At 35.0% G+C, this 27,245-nt stretch overlaps 2 protein-coding genes across 2 annotated transcripts in view; both read right to left on the bottom strand.

The window, feature by feature from the left end:
- Window positions 1–1,725: 1,725 nt before the first annotated feature.
- On the bottom strand, window positions 1,726–14,231 carry LOC137008334 (FERM domain-containing protein 6). Its single transcript, XM_067370303.1, has 12 exons — window positions 14,220–14,231; window positions 13,809–13,892; window positions 13,556–13,663; window positions 12,695–12,753; window positions 9,536–9,716; window positions 9,254–9,409; window positions 7,636–7,785; window positions 7,474–7,539; window positions 7,146–7,308; window positions 5,674–5,814; window positions 4,172–4,330; window positions 1,726–1,795 (listed from the first exon to the last, which is right to left on the bottom strand). The coding sequence occupies exons 1-12, from the start codon at window positions 14,229–14,231 to the stop codon at window positions 1,785–1,787; spliced, it is 1,290 nt and encodes a 429-aa protein (XP_067226404.1). The 3' UTR covers window positions 1,726–1,784.
- Window positions 14,232–18,010: 3,779 nt separating this feature from the next.
- The window catches only part of gpam (glycerol-3-phosphate acyltransferase, mitochondrial), a 28,681-nt gene continuing 19,446 nt past the window's right edge, over window positions 18,011–27,245 (bottom strand). The window contains exons 14-22 of the mRNA XM_067368922.1: window positions 27,115–27,230; window positions 25,416–25,486; window positions 25,044–25,308; window positions 24,630–24,778; window positions 23,704–23,781; window positions 22,531–22,662; window positions 21,537–21,726; window positions 21,136–21,194; window positions 18,011–19,877 (exon numbers count right to left, since the gene is read on the bottom strand). Coding sequence (XP_067225023.1) covers window positions 19,761–19,877; window positions 21,136–21,194; window positions 21,537–21,726; window positions 22,531–22,662; window positions 23,704–23,781; window positions 24,630–24,778; window positions 25,044–25,308; window positions 25,416–25,486; window positions 27,115–27,230 — 1,177 coding nt within the window. The 3' untranslated portion in view covers window positions 18,011–19,760. The remainder of the gene's footprint in view (window positions 19,878–21,135; window positions 21,195–21,536; window positions 21,727–22,530; window positions 22,663–23,703; window positions 23,782–24,629; window positions 24,779–25,043; window positions 25,309–25,415; window positions 25,487–27,114; window positions 27,231–27,245) is intronic.

The raw sequence follows: 27,245 nt of genomic DNA, 5'->3' as shown, positions 1-27,245 counted from the left end.
AGATTAAAGACTTACCACGCACAACATCTTTCTGCTAGACTGAGAACACACTATAACCACAGCACATCTAGATTTAAAAAGAGCTAGAATTCTGTAGATCACCTTCACAGTATTTTGGGAACGCCCAAATCAAATCTATATCAGTAGCATGGAATCCAGAATCATCACATTCATCACATTCCCAATGCTCATTGTTTACTGCTAAATAATTTAACCGGAAATGAAAGCAGAAATAGTGACTTTTTTGTGAATGTCAAAATATGACATATTAAATTCAATGAGCTCATCATTCAGTGAAAAAATTCAGTACAAAATGTGCATTTCATAAATGAAAGTCAGTGGGGTTCAATGTTGTTTACGCTGCAAAGTTTTTCAAAATACCTTTGTCTTTTGTCTTTGTCTTCCACAGAAGAAAGAAATGGATTCATGTTTGGATCATCATGAGGGTGATCATTTTTAGATGAACTAACCCTTTAAAAACATTCTACTTGGTGAACTTTGTAAGTCTCCATTTTTTTGTACAAGGTGAAACTTTTACATTCAAGGGACTTCTATGATTGTTTGGCTAAAATCTGGATTTGTTTTAGGAAGAAAAATTAAGAATTTGTTAAGTGTCTGAATACATTCTACAGTTTCTGGTCCAAGATTAGACCGGACAATTGTGTTTTTTCTCATCCAAACCACAAATATTTCTTCTAAACTGACTATGCCCAAGAGCATGAAACTATTGAATTGTCTAAAGACAATAGCCAAATGCAAAGCATAACTATCTATGCCACATTTACTCAAACATAAAATGCATATCTGGATTAATCAAATCATGTGCAACATCACTGACTCAACGTCAGTCAACAATTAGATTTTGGGTAAGAGAATAGGCTGTTAAAATGCATGTGCAAATAATGTCCATGAGTCATGTGAAAATGTAATCAAAGCTTTTATCGTAACATGAACTATCATATTATGATTGAAACTTAGATTAAACCTATAAAGTTACAACTCAACCCCTTTGGGAGTTAATAATTAAGTAATAATTAACAAAGCATGCAAAGAAAGACAGAAATGCACAGTCACTCACCATTACAAAGGTGTCTGAGGCCATCGTGGAAATGAATCAAGTTTGCGAGCGTGGCTTGTAAAGCATTATAAAGCCCACAGGAAACCGCCTACCCAAACTATTTTTTGCCCTTTTTTTTTTTTCTTCAATGAACTTCTTTCTTATATAATGCTTTAATGTACACACTCAACTTTGACGGTGGTAACTGTTCTTAAAGACTGCTTTTGCACTGTACAAATCATGACAATTAAAACACCATTTTTAAAAAAAAGAAAACCTGTTCATTTTGTTAATCTTCTCACTCAGCATTTCCATGTCCTCATGCATGGTCTATGCAAGTTGTCATTTGGAATTCTTGGGAAATTCCTAACAAAAGGTCACTCTTTGAGATGTATATAGTGTTATTTCCCACAAACGTTTGCAATACTTGTAGTTGTGCAGACCGCTAAGTATTTTGGTAAAACTATAAGTGTAATAAATGTATAAGTTGAGCCTGCATGTAAAATGATTTCAACATGCTTTGCAAACAGTTTCTGTGTATTTTACATGTTACATATTAGGTATATAACAATGTGCAGGTATTTATTTTATTTAACTTTTTTAAAAGGTGCATAGTGGCAATTCATAATAGCAAAAACAGTGAAAATCTCCAAAGCTGTCTGCCTTTGCCTCTCTCTGTGCTCTTGAGGTTTTGTCACTTCCTGATTGACAGTGTATACGAAAATGCCTAAATGTGACCTGAAGGAAGGAGACAGAAAATAAATTACATTTTAGACTCAGTCTTCTATTAACTGAGCTGTGAAACATGTTAGAACTAAAAGACTAATTAAACAGGTTTAGGCTGGTCTCCCAGCCTGTTTAGACTGGCCTGTTGGCTGGTTTAGGACACTTTTCAGCTAGTCAGGTTAGGAGACCACCTTAAACCAGTAATGAGCAGCTTAGACTAATTCAAGTAGATTTTTTTTTCCCCCAGCAGGTTAGGCTACAGTTAAAGGGATAGTTCACCCAAAAATGAAAATTTGATGTTTATCTGCTTACCCCCAGTGCATCCAAGATGTAGGTGACTTTTTTTCTTCAGTCGAACGCAAATTATGATTTTTAACTGCAACCGCTGCCGTCTGTCAGTCAAATAATAGCAGTGATTGGGAACTTGAACAATAAGAGTCGAAAAAACTTCCATAGACAAATCCAAATTAAACCCTGCGGCTCGTGACGACACATTAATGTCCTAAGACACGAAACGATCGGTTTGTGCGAGAAACCGAACAGTATTTATATAATTTTTTACCTCTAATACACCACTATGTCCAACTTCGTTCAGCTTCCTGTTAGTGAGGTCTGATCGCGCTCTGACAACGAAAGTGATGTCTTGCGCTCATTGAAGTATATGGGCGAGACATCACTTCCATCTTCAGAACGCGTTTTTTGACCTCACTAACAGGAAGCTGAACGAAGTTGGACATAGTGGTGTATTAGTAGGGCTGGGTACCGAACTCGATACTTTTTAGGTACCGATCGAACTGCCTCGATACTACCGAGTATCGAAAAGTGTCTTGTCATTCGGTACCAAATTTCGGTACCTCAGAATGGAGCCGAGGAGAGGGGCGGAGAAATGCTTTCGCTGTCTCGTTGAGGAGCAAGTAACGTTGCGCTACATTGTTATTTATATCTAAATATATAAAACTATACGCGCGAGAGAGACCCTATGTGCGAGAGGGCGATTGAATCAACGGTTTCGTTTTCAGTTTATCTCCGAATGGACGGGTGAGAAACGGCTGTTTATGTGAGCAGCCGGTTCACTACAGATACTGTTAACAGAAAACAAAAGTGTAGCACTGCCTGCAGAAACAGCGGAACGCGCAATGTTTTTTGTAGTCTAAGGTACAACACACAGCAGCTTTACATCAGCGTTCATCCCTCAAGTCTATGGAAACACGCGACCGGTTCATGACAGGCTCGTTCGCCTGCACGAGCACAGGCTCTGCCTCTGGCTCCAGAACGCGAACAATTCTGCTGAAAAAGAGGTATCAGCGTCCTCCTGATACTGCGGATAATTTGCGGGTCGGGCCAAGTAATAAAAAAAAAAAAATAACATTCAAATTAATTGCGGGTGGATGAGAGATGAATCATTAATGTGTTGATTTTAATAAAGACACAGAACTCTTATTTCACGGTAAGACGCAACGAACTTGCGTCACTCTTACTTCCACTTTGATCTTGTTAATAATAATTTTTTGAAGAACAATTGCTGAGTGATTTAAAAAAGAGCCTCACATACTTAATTTTTGCATTGAAAACTAAACTTTATTAAAACTATTTGCACTGATTTATTGTGTTGGGTAAATTTTTTTAATTTGTGCTTTTTTTATTCCCCGCAGTGGCTCAGGAGATGAGTCTTTGAGTCTGAAAAAAGTCAACAAAGTTAAAATATAAAACCAAAGATTTTTTTGAGGTTATGTAATCTTGTTTAAACATATTTTATAAAACTGGTACCGAAAAAGGTATCGTTTAGGTATCGGTATCGAAGTCAAGGTATCGGTATCGTCTCGGTATCGAAAATTTTTGAACGATACCCAGCCCTATGTATTAGAGGTAAAAATTATATAAATAATGTTCGGTTTCTCGCACAAACCGATCGTTTCGTGTCTTAGGACATTAATGTGTCGTCACGAGCCGCAGGTTTTAACTTTGATTTGTCTAAGCAAGTTTTATTTACTGTTATAGTTGAAGTTCCCATCTACTGCTATTATTTGACTGACAGACGGCAGCGGTTGCAGTTAAAAATCATAATTTGCGTTCGACTGAAGAAAAAAAGTCACCTACATCTTGGATGCACTGGGGGTAAGCAGATAAACATCAAATTTTCATTTTTGGGTGAACTATCCCTTTAACTGATTTGATTAATTTGAAGTATTTTTTGATGAATAGAAAGTTGAAAAGACATTGTAAATGTTTTTACTGTCACTTTCTATCATTTTCAAATCATCCTTGCTGAATAAAAGTATTAATAAAAAAATAAAAAAAAAACTTGCTGACACTAAAATTTTAAACCATAGCTTATGTGACATTTAAAAAGCTAAATTTATGTGTACCAATACTAATTCCTGGTCTCACCTTTCCACTGAGAAATTGGCAGAAGTAAAGGACCATCAACAGAAACACCCTCCACCAGCTCAACTAAACGGAGGATGTCTTCAGGGTCATCTACAAGCATTTCTTCTGGCTCATCAACACTCATCTCTAAGCCGCAAAGGCCCTTTGAAACATCACTATCTGCACATATTGCACAAATAAGGACATGATAAGGACTTTAAATCTGTTAGACATTCATCTTGGAGTCACAAACAGTAGTGAAAGTTATTTAAAGGTCAAGTAGTCAGTACATGGAAATGACATACAGTGAGTCTCAAACCCCATTGTTTCCTCCTTCTTATATAAATCTCATTAGTTTAAAAGACCTCCGAAGAACAGGCGAATATAAACATAACACTGACTGTTATGTAACAGTCAGGGTGTACGCCCCCAATATTTGCATATGCCAGCCCATGATGTTCCCAACATTAAAAGGCATTAGACAAGGGCAGCCAGTTAACGTCTGGAAATGCACACAGCCGAATCATCAGACTAGGTAAGCAAGAACAACAGCGAAAAATGGCAGATGGAGCAATAAAAACTGACATAATCCATGGTATCATGATATATTTACTGATATTTGTAAATTGTCTTTCTAAATATTTTGTTAGCATGTTGCTAATGTACTGTTAAATGTGGTTAAAGTTACCATCGTTTCTTACTGTATTCACGGAGACAAGAGCCGTCGCTATTTTCATTTTTTAAACACTTGCAGTCTGTATAATTCATAAACACAACTTCATTCTTTATAAATCTCTCCAACAGTGTAGCATTAGCCGTTAGCCACGGAGGACAGCCTCAAATTCACTCAGAATAAAACTTTAACATCCAAATAAATACTTTACTCACATAATTTGAAGCATGCATACAGCATGCATGACGAACATCTTGTAAAGATCCATTTGAGGGTTATATTAGCTGTGTGAACTTTGTAAATGCGCTGTAATATAGTCGACAGCTGGTGTGGCAGGGAGCTCGCGTCTTAAGGGGGCGGCGCCGAGTGTAAATCAGTGCATTGTTAATGATGCCCCAAAATAGTCAGTTAAAAAAATTAATTAAATCTAAATCTATGGGGTATTTTGAGCTGAAACTTCACTGACACATTCAGGAGACACCTTACACTTATATCACATCTTGTCAAAGAACGTTCTTGGGCACCTTTAAATTTTTTGAAACATCCTTTTATCAAAATAAATTATTTGAGAAGCAAAATTAAATTAGAAACTAAAGTAACTTTAATTTTATTGCTCTAAAATGAACAATAAATTATTTAAAGTAATATTAAGTTAGTATTAATATTTAGATGCAACATGTACAAAATAATCATATTGAGGATATATTCTATGATTTCACAGTTTTGCTTCTCACATCAGAAATGGCTCTGCCCCCAAACCACTCCCATATTGTTTTGTCCATTCCATAAAACAAACTTGAATCCCATAATCCCATAATAAAGAATAAGTTACATCAGTCTCAACCTTTACCTTTGACATTTCTACATTCAGTGGTGTCAGAGGTTCGCTTCTGGTCTAAGAGGAATTTCATTGGTGGAAGCTCATCATCGCTGTCCTCCATGTCCAGATCAGCTCCATCAGTGATATACATCTCTCTGTATGTCCCTCTATCTAAACAGAGAATAAATAAATGAAGAAAGGAATAATAATAAAATTTACAGTATGGTTGTGCACATTATCACTATTTACATGCACTAACAATCATCATTTCTTTTACAGCATTTACTAATATTGTTTGGTAACACTTTATTTTAGGGTCTTTTAACTAGTTTCTTATTGACATGCACATTACTAGAATATTAGCTATTTATTAGAACTTAAGCACATGTTAATGCTTTATTCTGAATGACCTTATTCTACATTCTTTATCCTACCCAATACCTACACTTAACAACAACCTTACTAACTATTAATTAGCAGTAAATTGGGAGTTTAATGGGGGAAAAGTTGTAGTTAATATTTATGTGTTACCTATACTAAAGTGTTACCTATTGTAATTTCTACATATACTATTTTGAACATTAAAAGGGGCTTCAGGGTGATACAAAACCCCTCCGTGTCCTAATGAATGCGTCATGGTTTATTTTGTGATGATGACAGGCTGAATGTACTGTAGGCTACATTATCTTGTTTATTACTGTCGTCCAATTAAATTAATATGTGGGTATAAAATATTGATTTTTATGTTTTAAAACAGATTTTTTGCTTAATATTATTGAGGAATTTTTTTTTTTTTCCCAGGATTCTTAGATGAATAAAAAATTCAAATGAACAGCATTTATTTGAAATAGAAATATTTTGTAACAATGTCTTTACTGTCACTTTTGATTAATTTAATGTGTCCTTGCTGAACAGATATTTAAAGAAAAAGACTTAACTTACCTCAAACCATTGAATGGTAGCGTATCACAGTTTCCACAAAAATATTAAGGAGCAAAAACTGTTTTCAACATTGATAAAAATAAGAGGTTTCTTGAGCACCAAATCAGCATATTAGAATGATTTCTGAAGGATCATGTGACACTGAAGACTGGTGTAATGATGCTGAAAATTCAGCTTTATCATCAGAATAAATTATATTTTAAAATATATTAAAATAGAAAGAACTCTTTTAATCTGTAATAATATTTCACAATATTACTGTGTTTACTGTATTTTTCATCAAATAAATGCAGTCTTGGTGAGCATAAGAGACTTCTTTGAAAATCATAAAAAAAAAAATCCTATTTATTTTTCAAAAAATTATATAAAAAATTCTTTAAAAAAATCTTAATAGTTTATCTAGAACTGTATTGTTAACAAAAATGATGTCTTATTACTGGGAAATGTATACAGTAGGTGGGAAAACAGGAAGCTTAGTAGACAGTATAGACCACAACAGACGCTCAATCTTTTTCTCTGCACAACCCTTTTTCACAGCTTTGTTGTTTTTTTGCACTGACCATTTTTTTCCTTGAGCTGCATGACCAGGGGCTTTGTGTTCAGGTGCAGCCGGTGACTGCTGCGTATGTGCTGGAGCAGGTGAATGGCATGAAGGACAGAAAAACTATAGAACACCATCTTTTTCTCACGCATGCCATCGGCACGAATGTCAAACTTCCTGCCCTGCAGAGCAACCAAGACCACAACTCATTCCTAAACTGCAAAACAGAGCTAGATAACATATTAAAGACGTCAAGTAGTTCCTCAAAAGGATGTTCAAATGTCACAAGTGATGGTTGACTGGCTGAATTTGTAAACAGTATGCAATGGAAAACTGGTAAAGAGCACCTGAAATGTAATGGAATGAATGTTTGACCATGGCAAATCATACAGAAACTGTTTTCCATTCAGCATCTGGAGATTAAAAACAAGACGTACACCTATAAGAAGGGCCATACATGTATACTTTGAGAAATAGTTAATCAACACTAGAGAAAAGACTAGACTCACATGAATTTCTGTTATGTTCTTTGTCAGTTTGTGCTGGTTTTGTTTGTTACCTTCATCACTGGATTTAACTGGCCTGGAATTCAGAGTTACCTCAGAGATCTGCAGTCCTCTGGAAGTCAAGCCCACGAGGACACAACCTTGTTTCTTTTCCTGAGACAGCAGTGATAGAGAGGACGGGTAGAAATGGAAAGAAAGAGAAAGTATGTTTGACAGAAACAGAGAATCTCATTATGAAACATGATACCTTCTTATGAAACATGTATCATGCGTGATGAGCCACATCTTGAATTTTAGGGACATTCTAAATTAGAATGTCCCTAAAATTCAAGATATGGGGCAAAAAATGACCCTGTTTGAGTTTTTGTCTCATATTTACATATGATGTAGTTAAGCTATATCACACGGGTGCTGCCTTTCTGAAATTTCTATAGAAAATTTCTGTCCAGAATAGCACAAGTGCAAAAGTGATACTGATTTCATACAACATTTCAATAAATAAGAAGTTAATATTGTTATTTTAAACAAAATATTGTCTGTTTTGCTCAGTTTTGCCAACGAAAATATAAAGACAAAGCAGAACTGTTCGTCTCCATGCAACACAGCGGCATTTCATTTCCGAATCTAATCTAATCTCAGAGTATAATAAATAATAATGATGATAATAATAAAAAAAAAAACATTAAAGGTATAGTTCACCCAAAAAATAAAATTCAGTCATCATTTACTCACCCTCATGGTCCAAAAGAGTATCTGTAATAAATTCTATGTTGAATCAAATAAAATATTTCTTGCTGAAGCTACTTTTTATAATGTCTATTTGATGCTTTACATCACAATGACTTAAAGGGGTAGTTCACCCAAAAATGAAATTTTTGTTATTTATTACTCACCCTCATGTTGTTCCACACCCATAAGACCTTCAGAACACTAATTAAGATATTTTTCAAAAAAAATCCAATGGCTCAGTGAGGCCTGCATTGGCAGCAAGACAATTAACACCTTCAGATGCCCAGAAACCTACTAAAAACATTTAAAACAGTTCATGTGAATACAGTGGTTCAACCTTAATATTATAAAAAATTTTATTATAAATTTGTTTTTCATTTTTGGGTGAACTAACCCTTTAAAATTATCTTTTGGGAGTAATTAGATTAATTATTCGGCACATCATGTAATTAATTAGATTAAAAATTTTAAATCGCTTCACAGCCCTGATATTAATATTAAATATAGTAGTCAATATTTGAAATGGATCAAAAACTTCTTCTTAGGACAACTTTGATTAACTTTTTTGATCCACTTCAAATGTTGATTACTGTATATATTTTCCAACTTTCAAACAAGGCTTTGTCAAACCAAAGATAAACTTTGCTTTTAAAATTTATATGAATTCAAATCAGTTAAATACTGTTTCCTTACATTCAATTTGCAATTCTGCATTCTGTTTGCATACCTCAGATCAAATAGAGGAATTAAATTCAAATTCAAGGTTTTGGACACTGACTTGAGTCCGGTCTTGTCTGGTCAATTATTACAACACTTCTGAATACAGTGGACTTGTGTGTGTGTATATATATATATATATATATAAAAACAAAAACAAACAGAAAACACTAACTTTGAACAATCTGTAGATGGTGAGGGGCACATCACTCAAGGTATATGCTTCCTGCATGAAAAGTAAGGCAGCCTCGCTGGATGACATTCCCTTAAGCTCCCTATGCAGGGTTGGGGTGTGCTCCAGGATATAATCATTCCCACGCTTCTGTATAATCTGTTGGAAACATAAGTTTTAACAACAGTTTGTGCACAATAAGACTGGGTGAACAAGTTTTTTTTTCCAGCCCCCCAGTCTAAAGGGAAAAACCAGCTAATTTAAACAGCCTAAAGAGGGCCTTACCCAAAAAGGGAAAAAGCCCAGTGGGCTAAAGTATGCAGAGTTTCGTTCTTCATAGTCTCCCAGGTCAGCTTGCAGGGCATATGCAGCCAACTGAAAGTATAATCCTTCTTGCTCAAAGCACTCAGATCTCAAAACTCTTCCTTTCAGTTCGGCATAATACAGCAGGCGGGCTTCACTGTTTCTTTGAGATTAAAACAGACACTTAAAACAGATTACAACGTAAATGTTAAATAATAAAATGATCAACAATACTTTTATTTAGGTCTCGGATATACCTTTACTAAATTTACCTACTATAGATCACTGGAATACTTGATTCTGATTGGTTGATATAGTAGTACAATGACTCATAAACTATGACTATTTTCCCATGCAACTCATTTCCTTCATATAATAAAATAAACTTTTCAATATAGTTCAATTCGTTAATATTGGTTAATGCATTAGGTATCTTGATCTTACAATGAACAAGCATTTTTACAGCATTTATTAATCTAGGTTAGTGCTATCTTATAGCTATACTGTTGTTTATTGTGTACTCATCTTTTTTCATAATACATTAACTAATGTTAAATTAATTTTAAAAATGTGTACATCTTGAAATGTTAAAATGTACTTTGTACAAGTAGAAATTAACATTAACTAAGATAAAATTGTATTTTACACATACATAAACAGTACTTAATGTACATTTATGTATGTGTGCTCAGCGTAATGAGTACACCCCCTTTGAAAAGTAACATTTTAAACAATATCTCAGTGAACACAAAAACAATTTCCAAAATGTTGACAAGACTAAGTTTTATTTAACATCTGTTTAAATTAAAACATGAAAGTAATGTTAATAATATAACGTAGAGAACAAATTTTCAGTTTTACTCAAATTAGGGTGATGCAAAAATGAGTACACCCCACTGAAAGTCTCTGGAGCAAAGCAAAATTTTAGACTACAAATGTCTAATTTAACAAGAATTCAACCACAGGTGAGTCTAATTACTCATTACACAGGTGTCCAGCAGACAGTTGACTATAAAAGGGTGTTAAAAACCTCTTCCCATTTCATGCTATCAGCAATAGCACCACACAGAAGAGAAATGTCACAAGACCTGAGAAAGAAAATAATTTCTTTACACCAGAAAGGTGAAGGCTACAAGAAAATTAGCAAAGCTTTACTTATCAGTCAGAATACTGTAGCAAAAGTGGTATAAACGTTTAAAAAAGATGGAACTGCAACCATCTCATAGAGACGTCCAGGTCGTCCACGGAAGTTAACACCTCGACAGGAGCGTCTTCTGATGGGAAGGGTTGAAGAAAATCGGCATGCAAGTTCACTGCAGTTATCTAAAGAAGTAGAAAGCCAAACTGGGGTGACTATTTCCCATGACACAATATGGCGTACACTGCAGTGGAATGGTATGCATGGCTGCCATCCACGAAAGAAGCCTTTCCTAAAGCCCAGGCACAAAAAAGCCCGGCTAGAGTTTGCCAGGGCCCATACTGACAAAGATGAAGACTAACTGGGACTCTATACGCTGGAGTGATGAGACCAAGATAAATGTTTTTGGAACTGATGGCTTCAAAACTGTATGGTGCCGCAAAGGTGAGGAATACAAAGAACAATGCATGGTGCCTACAGTGAAACATGGTGGTGCAGTGTCCTTATGTGGGGCTGCATGAGTGCTGCTGGTGTCGGGGAGCTGCATTTCATTGATGGCATCATGAATTCACAGATGTACTGCTCTATACTGAAAGAGAAGATGCTACCATCACTCCGTACCCTTGGTTGTCGTGAACTTTTCCAACATGACAATGATCCTAAACACACATCTAAGGCCACTGATGGATTTCTGAAGAAGAACAGGGTGAAAGTGACTCAGTGGCTCCTGATCTGAACCCAATTGAACACCTATGGGGAATTCTGAAGAGACAAGTTGAGCATCACTCTCCATCCAGCATCCAGTCTCTAAAAGAGGTCATTCTTTAAGAATGGAAAAAGATAGATGTTGCAAAATGTCGCCAATTTGTTCATTCCATGCCTAGAAGACTTGGTGCTGTCATTAAAAATCATGGAGGCCATACAAAGTACTAGATGTAGTAGTTTTTGTTGTGGGGTGTACTCATTTTTGCATCACCCTAATTTGAGTAAAACTAAAAAATGTAATCTAAGTTATATTATTAACCTTACTTTCGTGTTATAAGTTAAACAGATGTTATATTAAACTTAGACTTGTCAACATTTTGGAAATTGTTTTTGTGTTCATTGAGATATTGTTTAAAATATTACTTTTCAAATGGGGTGTACTCATTTACGCTGAGCACTGTATGTATTCATTCATTTATTTGGTGTGTAGCTGCTAAATTGGTGGGATATTAACCCTACTGTATCATATTTGATGTGCAAATGTCTAAACTTTCTGTCGTCTGATTGATAGTTTATACTTTTTTAGCTAATAAAGGGCCTTTTTGTATAATTCTAAAATATTTCCCCTTTAGGTTGTGGTACATGTGCCTTTTTGCTGTAAAATGGTTAATGATTTTATAAAGTTAACATAAAAATAACTTAATAAATAATAATAATTAACATATTTCAAGAAGAACACTTACTGGTCACTTTAAAAAAATAAAAGTAAATTTCATTTTATCATTCTTCAAATTTTATGGGAATGTTACTTTTGCACGTTCTTTTAACATTCTGAAACAATTATTACAATTAAAAAAAAAATATGTTAGACAAACATCCAACTAAAACATTTCCAGAAAAAAAAAAGTTCCATGAATGATGTCTAAATAATGATTTATGTTTTCAGATTTTTATTAAAGACCAGATAACTTGTAAATGTAAAATTGTAAAATTAATATTTTAAAATATTTTTTAAAATGTAAAATTAATATTACTGGAAGACATTTGATCATAACTTTAAGAGAACCTTGACAGAATGTCCTGAGAGCATTCCCTGTAGATGGGATTAAAAATGAAATTTATTTTTCTGACTATTATTTCATTTGTCATGCTTTATAGGGTTATGTCAAATAAGGCCAGGGTGATGCAAGACACTGACAAAAAGTAAGGTGACATAATTGGAAACAATATCATAAAGGGCAAAATGATGGAAAAGGAAAAACATTTCCCACATCAGTGTCAAAAACAAATGTACTTACAGAATTAGCTGAACATTTTCTACAAAGTACTGCACTTTCAGAGAGAGAACTACTTCCTCCTATGAAAGTAAATACATGAATAAATAAAACAATGCATCTAGGATGACAGTGCACGTCACATCTGGTCTCATGCCTGCAAACTATTCGGTCAATAGACCTGGTAATAACCCCCAATTTACTGGAATCTTAACAGAAAAAAATGAACCACACAGTAAGTAGAAATTCCCCAGCTGCCCACAGCTCTGATGTGCTGTTACATGCTGCTCTGCGTTTCAATATTCTCTCCTTGGCCTTATAATTATTGTCCTATATAATTTCAGTATTTTACCCTGTAACACTCAATTGTGACTTGTGTTTAACTGACAGAAGAATACCCTACTAATTCCAAATACCAAAGGGAGTTAAATTAATAAAAAACAAAATTATACACACACTGCAGATGGCCTCCAAAAAGTATCTGGACATTTAAGCCACAATAGAAAATTTTACATCTTTGCATTATATATCAAAATTTAAAGCCAAGTGGCATTTATTTTAAAGAAATACAGCTCTTTTAAAGAAACAAGTTCACTTTTTAGTCTTAGAATAATGTAATTCAACAAGGATGCATTAAATTGATCAAAAGTGACTATTCTATTTCTATTTCAAATAAATGTTGTTTTGAACTTTCTATTCATCAAAGAATCCTCATATAATGTATGGCAGTTTCCACAAAATATTAAGCAGCACAACTGTTATAAACTTTGATAATAATAAATGTGTTTTCTTTTCTGAGCACCAAATCAGCAAATTAGAATGATTTCTGAAGGATCATGTGACAATGAAGACTGGATTGAAGGATTTATTTGTGCTTAATTTTACCTTTGATGTATTCTTTCTCCAGGACTTTGGGAGGTACAAGGACAATTTTTGCTCCAGATCTAGGAAAAGCGGTTGATTGTCTGGTGAAAAGGAATGAACACTATAAGCCTATATGGTTTAGACAAACACAGCGGTCACTCCCTTCATTCTAATTTTTATCTAGCTCAGCATCTAGTCAAATCATTCAAACAAAAAAGGCTCAGTTAGCAGTTTCACATGTACAAACAAACAGAGGAAACCACAGACCCCTTACAACACTCAGACCAAAGAGGTAAAGATCTGAGATGCCAAGTAGCTCAGACAGCTGGTTGAACACATCTTGACCTCTGTCCTTAAGCTGTAATACAGACATCATAAACAATAAGACATACTACATATAGGATAAATTACCCAGAAAGCCTGTTTGCGGTTTTTTTTTTTTAATATATATATAAGCAGAGCTGTACTTTTAATAACTGAAATCTGAACAATGTTCATTACAAAGACAACATGTGCAGTATTATGAAAAAAGACAAAAGTTCCCACATCAATCACACATGCAAAAATATAACGTTTTAACAAACGCCAAAGAGGCTGTAACTCTTAAATTGGCAATCCATTGAACTTGATATTCATGTCAATTTCACTGTGATGATCAAATATAAAAACATCTTCACACACTCACCCCAACAGTCATGTTTAGTTTCGTGTTATTTGGCAGAATAACAATCAGACCTCTGCTTTGGTTCTTCATTGTGGATGTGCTCTCTATGAGGTCCTCTTCTTTAGTGGTCTCCTTAAATTGTTGTCGTTGTGGGCTGAGTTCTCGTCTATCTCTCCTTAATGCCCTCCCTTTTATATTCTTTGCTGGGGAAAAAATCTGCTTAAACCAGCCTAAATATCTTGCTGGTCTTGCAGCCTTGCTGGCTTTAGAGGTTTCTAGGGGTTTTCCAGCTGGTCAGACAGGGAAACTTGATAGCTAGACCACTTTAAACCTGCTAAAACCAAGAGAAACGAGTGAGACTGTGGGGTCTAAATAATATTGATAATAATTGAGGTAAGAGAACATGAAGACCATACATTGTGTTCTTGTGTGGATCTCAGGGTATATTGGACTAAAAATATATGACAATAAAGCCCAAAGTATACTTCAGCCGTCCGTGTTTCTCGACGGTCCGCGTGATGAAGGCTTACATTTTCGTCATCCGGAGCGCCCGCGTGCAGAACTCTTGTTTTGTGTCAAAGTTCTTGGTGAGTGTGTCCGCGCGAACGATGCGCGTACAACAGCGCATGTGCGAGTGACTAGATCGCTTGAAAACAATGTCCACTAGACTCGCGCACTCAAATGTGTGGAACGTGGAAAATTAAGGATAACCAGCCTTTCAGATGTGGAATTTCTGACAGATGTTAATTAACAACCCTTACGAAAATTAACCATGGTTTTACTACCAAAAAAACAAAAACAAAACATGGTTATTTTAGCTAAACCATGGTAATTTTAGTAGCCTAAAACTGGTAATTCTGGTATAACCCCAGTTCCAGAAGAGTTGGGATAAAAACCACAATCTGATTTGTTAATTCTCTTGAACCTTTTTTTAACTGACAAAAGTACAAAGAAAAGATTTCCAATGTTTTCTGACCAACATAATTGTATTTTGTGAATATAAACAAATTTTAATTTGTTGGCTGCAACACACTCAAAAAAAGTTGGGACAGAAGCAAAATAAAACTGAAAAGATTACATAATGTCCAAGTTAAACTGTTTTTAAACAGTCCACAATTAGCAGGTGAATTGGTAACAGGTGAGGGTATCATGTTTGGGTGTAAAAGACAGAATTGCCAAATAAGAGAATTGTCAAACAACTCAAAAATCACATTTCTCAATGCAAGACTGCAAAGAATTTGTCTTTCTCCATCTATCATACATAATATTGTAAAAAGATTCAGGGAATCAAGAGAAATCTTAGTCTGTATAGAGCAAGGTAGGACACCTCAGTTGAATATGCATGACCTTTGAGCCCTCAGATGGCATTGCATTACAAACCATCATGCTACGGTGTTAAATAAAGCCACATGGACTCGGGAGTACTTTGGAAAACAGTTGTCACTGCATCAAGAAATGCAACTCAAGTCTCTGTTACACAAGGAGAAAGCTATACATCTGTTCAATGCAGTGATTGTCATGGTATGGGACAGATGTTTGCATTGCAAACGGCATGGTGAAGGTACCATTGACATGGAGGCATATATTTGGATTGTACAGAGGCATAAACTGCCATCAAGATGACATCTTTCCTGGGTAGCAAGACAATGGCAGGCCTCATTCTGCACGTCACAATACATCAGAGTGGTTTCTAGACTCTCTACACCATGGAGTGGATGTCTGCCCGCCTGCCTACAGATCTGACTCTTATTGATAATGTGTGGCCCATCATGAAAAGGAGAATCAGACAACGATGACCACAGACTGTTGTGCAGATGTCTTGTATCAGGTAAAAATTCCACTTGCAAAACTGCGACAGTTAGTATCCTCAATTCCCAAATGATTAAAAATTGTAATTAAAAGGAAAGCTGATGTAAACATGGCTCTGTCCCAACTTTTCTGGAGTGTGTTGCAGCCATCAAAAACAAAATTTGTTTATACAAAATACAATAAAGTTGATCAATGAAAACATTGGTAATCTTTTCTTTGTTCTTTTGTTAGTTAAATAGAGGTTCGAGAGAATGAACAAATCACAGATTCTTGATTTTATTGCATTTTACAAAAAAAAAAAGAAAAAAAAAGGTAAATCAATCTGGAAAAAAATCAAAACATGGTTACTACGCGTTTACTTTATAATAACAATGGATAATTTTATATCTACATTGCACAATATATGTGATGATCACAACATTTAGTTACGGTCAAGTCCAAATCCTGGTGCTTAAAATCATCCGAAGTAACTTTGCACAGACTTCGAAAATAAAATCCACGATTTGTTAACATTCATTTATTTCATAGTGCATTATTTCAACAGTGCATGTAAATGCTTCACAGGAAATGAGTATGACCTCACTGTTATTGTTCCTCTTTCAATATTATGCACTAAAACAGGGATTCCCAAACCTTTTCTTTTGTGTTTTATTTTAATTTTGGTTTTATTTTAAAATTATTTCTTTTAAATTTACATTTTTATGATTTGATTATTAGCTTTTTGACAACTCACAAACCCCAGTTTGGGAAACCTTGCACTAAATGACACATCAATCAGAAAACATGCCAAATTACAAAAAAGTTCAACAGCATAAAGACTTTCTGTCTGCAGATTTACAGCGTTTTGATAAGAATTATCAGTGGTTAACCAAAAGCCAGAGATTGTACAGAGTTTGATTTAGTAAACTCACTCATCCCACTAGACTAAATTATATACAAATCTGATTTAAAAATGTTGAGGAAAACAAATACATTGTTCGATATCAGAACATTAAATGTGATTGGGACTGGTTTAAAATAACACCTCAATTCTATATTGTTCACAGCACAAATGGGATCTCTTGATCAATTGCTGAGCAATTACCAACAATTCAACTGGGTTGAGAATATACATGATGACAGTGTGAATGGACAGGGGATGTATGATAAACGTCTTATTGCTGTCTGCTGGGAGAGATTAATGCATGTGGCTGTTTATTGTCAAGTAAATTTCAAAAATACAATCAACGATCTCCAATGCTACAGTAATTGAACACATTCACACACACACACTGTAGAGAAGAGTCACATACTTGATCTATTATTCTGCTTCCCTTGACTCAAAAACATTGACTATATTCAGAATAGCATACTACTGTTACTATTGCTGCACTATATAGTATGCATAGTATACCCAGATGACCTATTGAGCATTATATAGGAGAGCTTATGGTATGAAACGGTCTTTCAGAGTTTGCATGAATGGTAAATAATATCAGCTGTGATTTTTAACTTTTCTTGATTTATTTTATTAGACTGCCATTACAATGATTAAAAATAGATTTTTTTTTCTTTTAATTAATCATGCAATATGATGAGGTGCATTTTTAAATGTGGAATAAAGCCAAATGATTCAAATAATAGGTAGTATGCAATGTACTGCACAGTATGTATTAAGTAGTAAGCTATTACTCCATTCAGAAGATTGCCATTTTAACCTGAATGTTTGAGGCCATATTGATAGATTTTATGCATGAAACATCTGCCGTAAATATGCCTTGTGTATAAATAACTCTAGGTACATTTTAAAAGGAAAAGGGATCATTTTCACAGCTTTTAATCAGTTACCTCAAAAACGTTCAATATCGCTTCAATCCCATTATATATTCTGCAGTTTGAGCTTTTCACGTGACAAGTTTCTTATGGCAAGCCATTTTGTCATTCTCAGGATATGAATTCTTGATATCAACAATTCAATTCTTGATATCAGGAATTACATTTCCACTAGTAAAAACTAGAATTCTTGGTATCTGTAATTGGAAATAGTGGAAATGTAATTCCTGATATCAAGAATTGAATTGCTGATATCAAGAATTCATATCCTGAGAATGAAGAAAAGTAAAAACGGCTTGCCATAGTTTCTACATTCTAATATCATCAGGGTTTTCACAACTTTTGACCAATAGATTCCTGACTTTATCTTCAGTTCAGGAGTACTGGATAAGGATTTTAACATTTTACAGCTGAGCATTTAGATTTAACTAATTTATATGCGCTGAAGAAAATTCCACAACTTTCCTAGCCCTGGAACTCACAGCCTTAAAGTACCTGGACACTTCCAGATTTTTTCCATGAGCATGGGAACCCCGTATATCAAGTCTCCCAGAAGCCTACGCAAGATGTGTATGTCTGCCAACTACATTCTTGCACAATAAAAACAGATCCATTGCGTAGCAACATCTACAGGCTGTCAAACAAAGAAGTTCTCTTCAACGACTTGTCAAAACAAGGTTGAGGTCATATTCGGGATAATGCAAAACACATGACAAATGAAGTTAAAAATGATAAATCAGCAGAGAAGGTTTTCGATATGGAAGCTCATAAAGACTGTAATTTTGGGACTGTACAGGGTATCCTCAACTTTTACCTTTCGATTCATTATACAACAAACAAAATATTGCACTTTTTGAGTAAGTGGTTAGTAAGGCAACAAGCCTTTATCTGCATTCTGGTTATTTTGTGCTTTGAGACAGATTTGTGGCATATATACAGTTTAATTCACATACTACAGACATATTGCACACACGCTCACAGTACAGTAGACTTGCGGCCGAGGATCTTAACTCCAAAATAAAATATACCAGTAACCGAGGAGGGAATAAAAATGCCTGGCAGCAATAGAACCTCCTCTAAATATTACAAATTAGATGTTGTGATGCTCAGCCAAGTGCTTATTCAAGCTCAGTTTACAGTAATGTTTCCCCTCTGGCTGACGGCCTCATGATCCTCCAGGCCTGCTAAAACCATTACATGTGTCTACTGTTTGCCGTATTACACAATATTATTATTATTTTTAACTAACCTTCATGGACATCCAATCACAGCCACATCATGCGAGTAAACATGACCTAACGTGACAATTTTTCACATTGATACCTCATTCAGTAACTACTTGGAAAATTGCTGCACGATTCGCAGAATGAGTCACTATTTCCATTTCACACTATCAACAGATGTTCTACATAATCTTTCTGACAAAAGAAAGTATAGAGAATGTCAATTTCTCTGACAGTACTAGTGGTTAAATAAAATTAAATGCCCATTTTTTTAAAGACTGTCAAATACTAGCTGTCATCTCAGTGATGAATGTTAAATGCTAAAACTGAAGGTGACCTCATAAAGTGTGACATTCATGTAATGATCTGAGTTAAAAACTAAAACCAAACTGACTCCATATAAACATTCAGAGCTATAAAGACCCCCGATTTAGCTCAAAACCAAGGGCTTTCACTGGCCAAACTGGTACAGTATTGTGTGTGTGGAAGCTTCTAGTAAACGAGAGTGCTGACAGAACTACTTGTGTACTGAGGACTGCATAAGTGGAGGGTTTTATAGTGAAGGGAAGACTAACTTAAGTCTAGTATGAGGCGTTTGGTGAAGGCACTTCCAGGTAAAGCTTTCCTTAGAGTAGCACCTTTGACAGTCATGATTAGCCAGTAAAAAGCCCTTGAGTGGTGTGGAGAGCCGCGCAGCTGCTTTTATGGTCCTAGTGCTTTACATCAGACTGAAACCCAGAATGTACTGCAGGAGTTTGTTCCTGTTGGCCTGAGGTAAGAAAGCGCTGCTCAGCTCCAGACTGCACACACCACCCTCTCGTCTTTCTTTAAGCACCTGTGAATCACAAACAGCATGATTTAACTATTTGCAGAGGAAGTCATTCAGACAGGGAACAAATCAAAACAAAAAGGAAAAGAAGAGCAAGTGCACATTTCATTGGTTCTCTCTTCCATTCTTCCTTTCATTTTTAGTGATACACCAGTGTTATGTTATGGCTGATAACCGATAAATAGTTTATCTAAAAAAAATCTAAAATACTGTAATAAAATTCAACTTAATTAAAAATTGTGTTTATAAAAAAATAAAAACACCAAAAATAAAGTCAATCATTTTAAATGCTGTGTGTCATTTTAGTATTACTTATGTACTATTATAGTAGTTATTAATATTTTGAATTAGCTTCTTTTTATATTTTCAGTTTTTGGTTATGTGCTTGCCTTTTTTTTTTTTTTATCAGTTTTTGTATTTTAAATTTTATATTTAACCTGATTTTATTTCAGTTTTAGTCTTTTTTTTTTTTTTTTTACTAAAATTAAATTTTTTAATTATTTGATTTTTTTTTTATTTCTAATTTTCACTGAATATTTCAGCTTTATTTCAATTAACAAAAATGATTTTTAATAACAATAACTATTATATTTAATGATTATATAAACCATATTGAATAACAAAAAAACCTAAGTTTTTTTGGGGGGGGCGGGGGTTGGGGACTAAAATGTTTTTCCGTTTTAAATGTAAAAATTTATTTAAAAAAATTTTTACATTTTAAATTTATTTTCTACAAAAACATTTTAAATATAGAAAATTTTAAAACATTCAAAGATAAAATACTTTTAAATGCAGTATTGCTTTGCAAAAGCAACATTAAAGGGTTTGTTCAAAATTATTTACTGACCCTCACATGTTGTTCTACACTTTTTTCATCCGTGGAATATAAAATATGTATAAGGAATGAGATGATGTTTGTAAATGTTATTCTTCAAAAAGCACAAAGTAATATAAAAGAAATCCATACTACTTCTGCATTTTTCTAAGTCACACGATAGCTTTGTATGATAATAAGAGTATGATAAGAAAAGTGCATCATCATTAGCTGCGTTTCCACCGAAATTACCCGGAACAAATTTGTCCCAGGAACTCCCTCCCCAGAACTACATATAGACCCTGGTTCCTGTGGTCGAAACACATCCGAATACCACCCCAAAGTTCCCAGTTCCTGGGGCATCTTCGCGGATATTGTGATTATAATATTTTTATGTCATTGGTTTAGATCTGTGAGTAAACAGCAAATGCTAGAGGACGGCTCTCTTACCCCCAGCTCTTTAAATGTTTTCACTGTATTCTTTACGAGGTAGTGTGTGGCACTCTCTCCTAAAAACATACAAACAAACAAACAAACAAACAAACAAACAAACAAACAAACAAACAAATAAATAAATACATTCAATTACATTCAAATACATCAATTTCATCAATATTAATACATTCATTTTCTGAGCACTCTTTATAAAAGATTGTAGATCAAAGAGCTTAACTACATAATCAGATTTGAACTATGATGCAAGAAAAGAATGAATGATGGGAAAATGTTTAAAAATAACATTCATCAAAATAAAGATGACAGGGCAGGGAAAGATTTAAGAGGAATAAAAGGTGGGAGTGGAGAAACAAGCTCATTAGAGGACATTCAAACGGAAAGTGGCAGTTGCTTACCATATGCAGCCACTCCTCTCTCTGTGCGCGTTAGCAGATATTTGAAAAGCTGATGGGTGTACTCTCTCTCTGACATGGGCGAACTCAGACTGTGTATAAAGATAGCGGCACCACTGTAGGCCTCCAGCACTGGAGTGAGAATCCTCTGCAGAAAAGTATAAAATTCCTGGTGCTCAGGTGATGGGCTCACCTAAAATAAAATTAAACAGCAAAGTGGGGTTTAATTATATGAAATGGCAATATTTCTTCTGAGATGTTTAATGAGGGGATTTTAAAAAAGCAACAAAACTATGAATCAGCTTTATAGTGGCGCATTGTTCTACGGGGGAAATTTAAAAAAAAACAACTGAAATATAGACTACTTTCATAAATTGTCATACTTTTGTATCTTCAAGGTGGAGAATGAGCTCATTTGCTGCAACATGCTAAATATAATAGATTAACTCTCACAGAGAATACATTTACATATGTATTATTATTAATAAATAATATAATAATAAATATAGTATAACACATAATTATTTTAGTAATAAACAAATTTATTCAGGATATGAACATGGGGCTTATATTGTTAATCATACCTTTAAATAAACTACTAAATACTTGACTTTGCATGAGATTTGTATTATTAATTTATTTAAATGAAATTAAGGATTTGATAAAAATTTTTTAGCAAACTTAAGATCATGAATTTGGTTTTGTGATGTAACTCTAGACCAGGGGTGTCCAAACTCGGTCCTGGAGGGCCACTGTCTTGCAGACTTTAGCTCCAACTTGCCTCAACACACCTGTCTGGAAGTTTCTGGTATGCCCAAGTATTCAGGTGTGTGTTTAATTGGGGTTGGAGCTAAACTTTGCAGGACAGTGGCCCTCCAGGAGCAGAATTGGATACCCCTGCTCTAGACAAACAATTAGCTCTTTCCATCTCACTCTTCTTATTCTGGGTGTTATGTTAGTTGTAACAATGTTCAGGCCCCTGCAGTATTATAAGGACCTTTAGGTAACGGTCTCTCTGTTCATCTCCAAAGTCACTGTCCTCATCTTCTTCATCACTTCGCCAAGAAAGAGTCTCTGGAAACTTCTTGGGCCAAGGCTCCTCAGATGGGCTCAACTCCTCCTGGTCCTCCTGAACACAAAGATGAATTTAAGAAACATTTTTTCAGTAAATTATTTAATTATATAATTTTTATTGCCAATTAATGATTGAATCACAAATAATATTATTTTATGTGCAGTGTATTAACCAAAAAATAAAACCTAGCTGGTACCTGTACTTTCACAGATACATAAAAAATCAGTAATTATTTGGTCATAAAGGTTAAAGAGTCCGACTTGTAGGTCGTGGGTAGATGTAGGTGGGGGGGAGAGTCAATGAACAGCGCTCTCTTCCACTCTCATTACCCACAACTAAGGTGACCTTGAGCAAGGCACTTAAACCCCAATCGCTCTCACCAAAAATGTCTGCCTACTGCTCCGTGTGTGTGTGTGTTCAATACTCACTGCTACGTGTGTGCACTTGTAAAAAACACCATACATATCACTCACTTTCAGAATGAGCCAACGGGATAGTTCACCCGAAAAATAAAAAAAAATTCTCTCATTAATTATTCACCCTTGTGTCAACCCGCAAGACATTCGTTCATCTTTGGAACATCTTTTTAATAAAATCTGAGAGCTTGCTGTTTTTCTGAGTAATAGGGCTGCACAATATTGGAAAAAACTGACATTGCGATGTTTTGTTTTTCTTCGTCTTTAAACTCACATAAAACACATTCAACTTTGATTGTATGATGGTCAAACTTTGCAATTAATCAGAGAATTGGTGGGTTTTGAACCATGGTGTCTGGTCCATAAGGATTAACGATCCCTATACTTGACGTTGCACATCCTGTAATGTGACTAAAATGATATATCACGCAGCCCTAGTGAGTAATGACAGAATTTTCATTTTTGGTTTTTGGGCGAATTAACACTTTAAGTCTCAAATGAAACAAACAAACAAAAAAAAGTTAGCTTGAATGTCATTACGCAAGGAATTTACAGCTATCTCAGCATAATTCAAACATTATATGGTCTTTGACAACATTTTTACCCCCATTTAAGTACTGTAGCTTTAAATCCACCCTTTGAATAAGCGACAAGATAAATAAGAATTGACAAAGCTCACCTCAGCTACAGTAAGTACACCATACTCGATTAACCTGGTGATAGCATCATGGAAGACCTGGTACAAAGTCTGACAAGGCTATAGAAAGTAAAGACAACATAAATACACTTCAGTGAATAACTTATATGTATATATAAAGCACATTTTATAATAATACAAGTAAAACATTTTAATACAGTAGAAATGCATTAAAGTAATAAGAATCAGGGGATAAAATGTGCTTGACTGTCCAAAAAAAATAAAAAATAAATAAATAAATAAAAATAGAAAGACAACATAAATACACTTTAATAAATAAACTGGCTGGGTATTTATTTATCAAACTGAAACATGAATCAGTAATGTTGCTTAATTAATTATGCTAATTAATAATATAGTTTTAGTAATAGATTTAGATTACATTTTCTATATGCAAAATAAACAAAATTTTTCCCTCTCCCCTTCAGTTTTGTGGTCAATTTCTCAATTCTTGACAGATTTTGTGGTTATTCTCCATAGAGAAGAAGATCAAACCACTAAGAGATCAAACGGTTCTGAATCACAGCTTATTCAAGTGGTTACAAAATGTGGGCTGATAACCAAGGTCACACGTGTGTACTCTTTTAAGAGGCGCTTTCCGAGCTATCACCGTTTTTATTTGGAACAACGCAATTAAGAATGTCCCTGTAACATAACATAGCACAGATCTAGGATGAGACAGTTTGAAAGTAACAAAAATAAACTCAGGCAAATCCCTTGTTAAAGTGTGGTTATACACAAGCCTATATACAGTACAAATTTTTGTACTGAATTTCATTCAAATTTAATTTTTTATGTTGATTATTTAGTCAAAAGTTTCAAGTCAGCATTTTTAGTTTTGCTTGAAACAAAATCCATATTCAACCACTAGATGGCGGTGCTACTTTAACAGTGATGAGAGAGCATACCAGTGCTACTGCCACCTCATTGGACAAAAAGTGGGAGAGGCCTGCAGCTCTGCGGATCAGTCTCTCCTGGCTGAGCAGCGTGGATGAAGAATTCTGCTCATTCACTGAAGTTGCGGATTGCTCTCTCAGGAGGGCCAGTGCGCTGCAAGCTAATACACATACAAACAAACGGTTTATATAATTCTTAAATAGCTCAAAAATACAAACTATGTAAGAGCTCATCTGTTAGCCATGTATCATCAGTCTTTGTAAAATTCGGTATGCATCCAAAGTGTGTGTAGTAGGGTCATCATAATACCAAAACCTCAGTACCGGATACCAATACCAGTGAAACTTCACAATATTTGCAGACAAAATGAACACCACCACCTTAGAATGGCAAATTAATGACTTATGGCGTCTCAGATCTTTTACCTATAATGGCATCTCCAATGAAGACATGGAAAAGGCCGTTGCTGTAGAAATTGAGCTCAAAGAGTGCGGGCACAGTGTTGCTTGGGGCGATGATGAACTCTGTGTTTTTGTTGGTGCTGGTGACGTTCACACAGTTTCCTAAAAGGCTAAGCGCGTGCATGACCACATCCTCAGAGTTCCCAGAAAAACCCAGGTCGAAGTCCCGTGACAATATCTCTTCCTTCATATTGAAGAAATCCTCCACCAGTTTGGACAGCAGTACACCCTGCCAAATGCAACCGTGTGTTACAATGGTTATGAACCAATAAAACTGGCCAAAGAAGGAATGGTTGCCATTGTGCATGCCTCATTGGAAGCGAGGACGGTGCTTACCTGTCTGTGCCGATACAGGAGGAGACAGGCCACGATATGAGTGGACATGATTGCTGATGACTTGCAGGCGGCTGTGGGAAACATAGAAGGCAGTGATCAGATTGATTGACTGTGAAAGTGCTTTAACTGAATTGAAACTGCAAGAGAAGCCCATCAGAGACTGATCCTTAAGGGTGAAGTGTCATTTTTGTTCAATGTCAAAATCCAGGCTTAATATGTAGAGACATAACTATAAATAGTTATTTGTAGGTTAACTTTCAAGAAAAGTATAAACACTGTGGCAGAAAACAGAGATTACACACTTGACTTCACCTTTAAATGCTCTGATGAAGGGACATGAAAGGACACTATTTAAATTCATAACTGCATGATCTACAAATTCCATGACATTGTCTGTGTGCTGAAAAACATTTGAAAGTCTCTGAACGATGCTGTATGGGGAAAAACAGTGTGACTTAAGCAGAAAACTGGGTTCATGACAGTGTCTATATTAAACATTCAAAAGCAAGCTGCAATTCCACCTCAAGAGAGGCGATCCTCTGTCCTGTCCTCAAAGAAAGAAAAAAAAAAAAAAAAGAAAAAAGCCCCAACAGGGGGCGTTCAAACACAGAGGAATGTGATTGGCCAAGAGCAACATGCCACCATGGTGAGAACTGTGACCAGCAGTAACCTACAAAAACCATCAGGTGCTGTATATATAACATGTCCGAACCATATTTCACCCAAAAATCTAAATTATATATTTATATTATAAGAATCAAAGAAAATTTTATTTTAAAAAAAATTATGAAAAGAATGATAATTTTTTAATATTTAGCACAATATTATTTATAATGGCAAAGCAATACAAAAACTGACATCTTTAAACTGTATTTATACATTTTACTATTTTTAATTTTTAATTACTGCATTACAGTAATGCAAATAGCAGGAATCATTGAGAATAATGATAATTAAAAACAACCTCAAAAGTAAATAATGATAATTTTGGGGGAAACATGCACTGGTTTTCATAAAAAATAATCCGTAATGCCAACATTAAAGGATTAGTTCATTTCAAAATGAAAATTACCCCAAGCTTTACTCACCCTCAAGCCAGGTGTATATGACTTTCTTCTTTCTGATGAACACAATTGGAGTTATATTAATAAATATAATAATGGATGGATGCACTCTCGAGCTTAATACTTGTTGTTGGTGCCGTTCACTGCCATTATAAAGCTCAGTCATCTAGCATATACATCTAGGATAGCTTGAGGGTGAGTAAACCTTTGGGGTAATTTTCATTTCAAAGTGAACTAATCCTTTAATGTCCTAAAATAGGCTTTTCTTGTATCTATCATGTTCTTGGAAAGATTTTCAGGATTCAATCACTAGCTGTTTGGTGAGATGCATTGGTATTCTTTGGCAATTATGATATTAGAAAGAGACTTTTTGTAGCTTTTTGTTCTAAACAACGAGTCCACGTTTTTTTTAGATTTTGAATGTCAGTGATTCCATAGGCCATGATATAAAGCAAGTTTTCCAGGCAGTTGATGAATAAGCATTACTGCTATTTTTCATTATATATCTGCTGACCCCACATAGACATCAATTTTGCCCAATCTGCCACCCTCAAATGCTTGAAAAAAAAAAAAAAAAAAGATCACCCACTGCACAAGAAACTGTTTATGCATCATGGTCTTTAGATTGCCCTTACTGAAGAGAACGTGCTTGGCCAGGTTAGTGATGACCTGCCTCCTCCAGGGTTCATCTGACAAGTCTCTAGAATTCAGATGATCCTCATCTTCTCCATTAAAAACAGCCTGATCAGGTCTGCACAGAAAAACA

This window comes from Chanodichthys erythropterus, chromosome 19, assembly GCF_024489055.1.
Source record: "Chanodichthys erythropterus isolate Z2021 chromosome 19, ASM2448905v1, whole genome shotgun sequence".
Lineage (NCBI taxonomy): Eukaryota > Metazoa > Chordata > Actinopteri > Cypriniformes > Xenocyprididae > Chanodichthys > Chanodichthys erythropterus.
The sequence above is the reverse complement of the archived record's forward strand: the minus strand, read 5'-3'. Positions and strand labels throughout refer to the sequence as shown.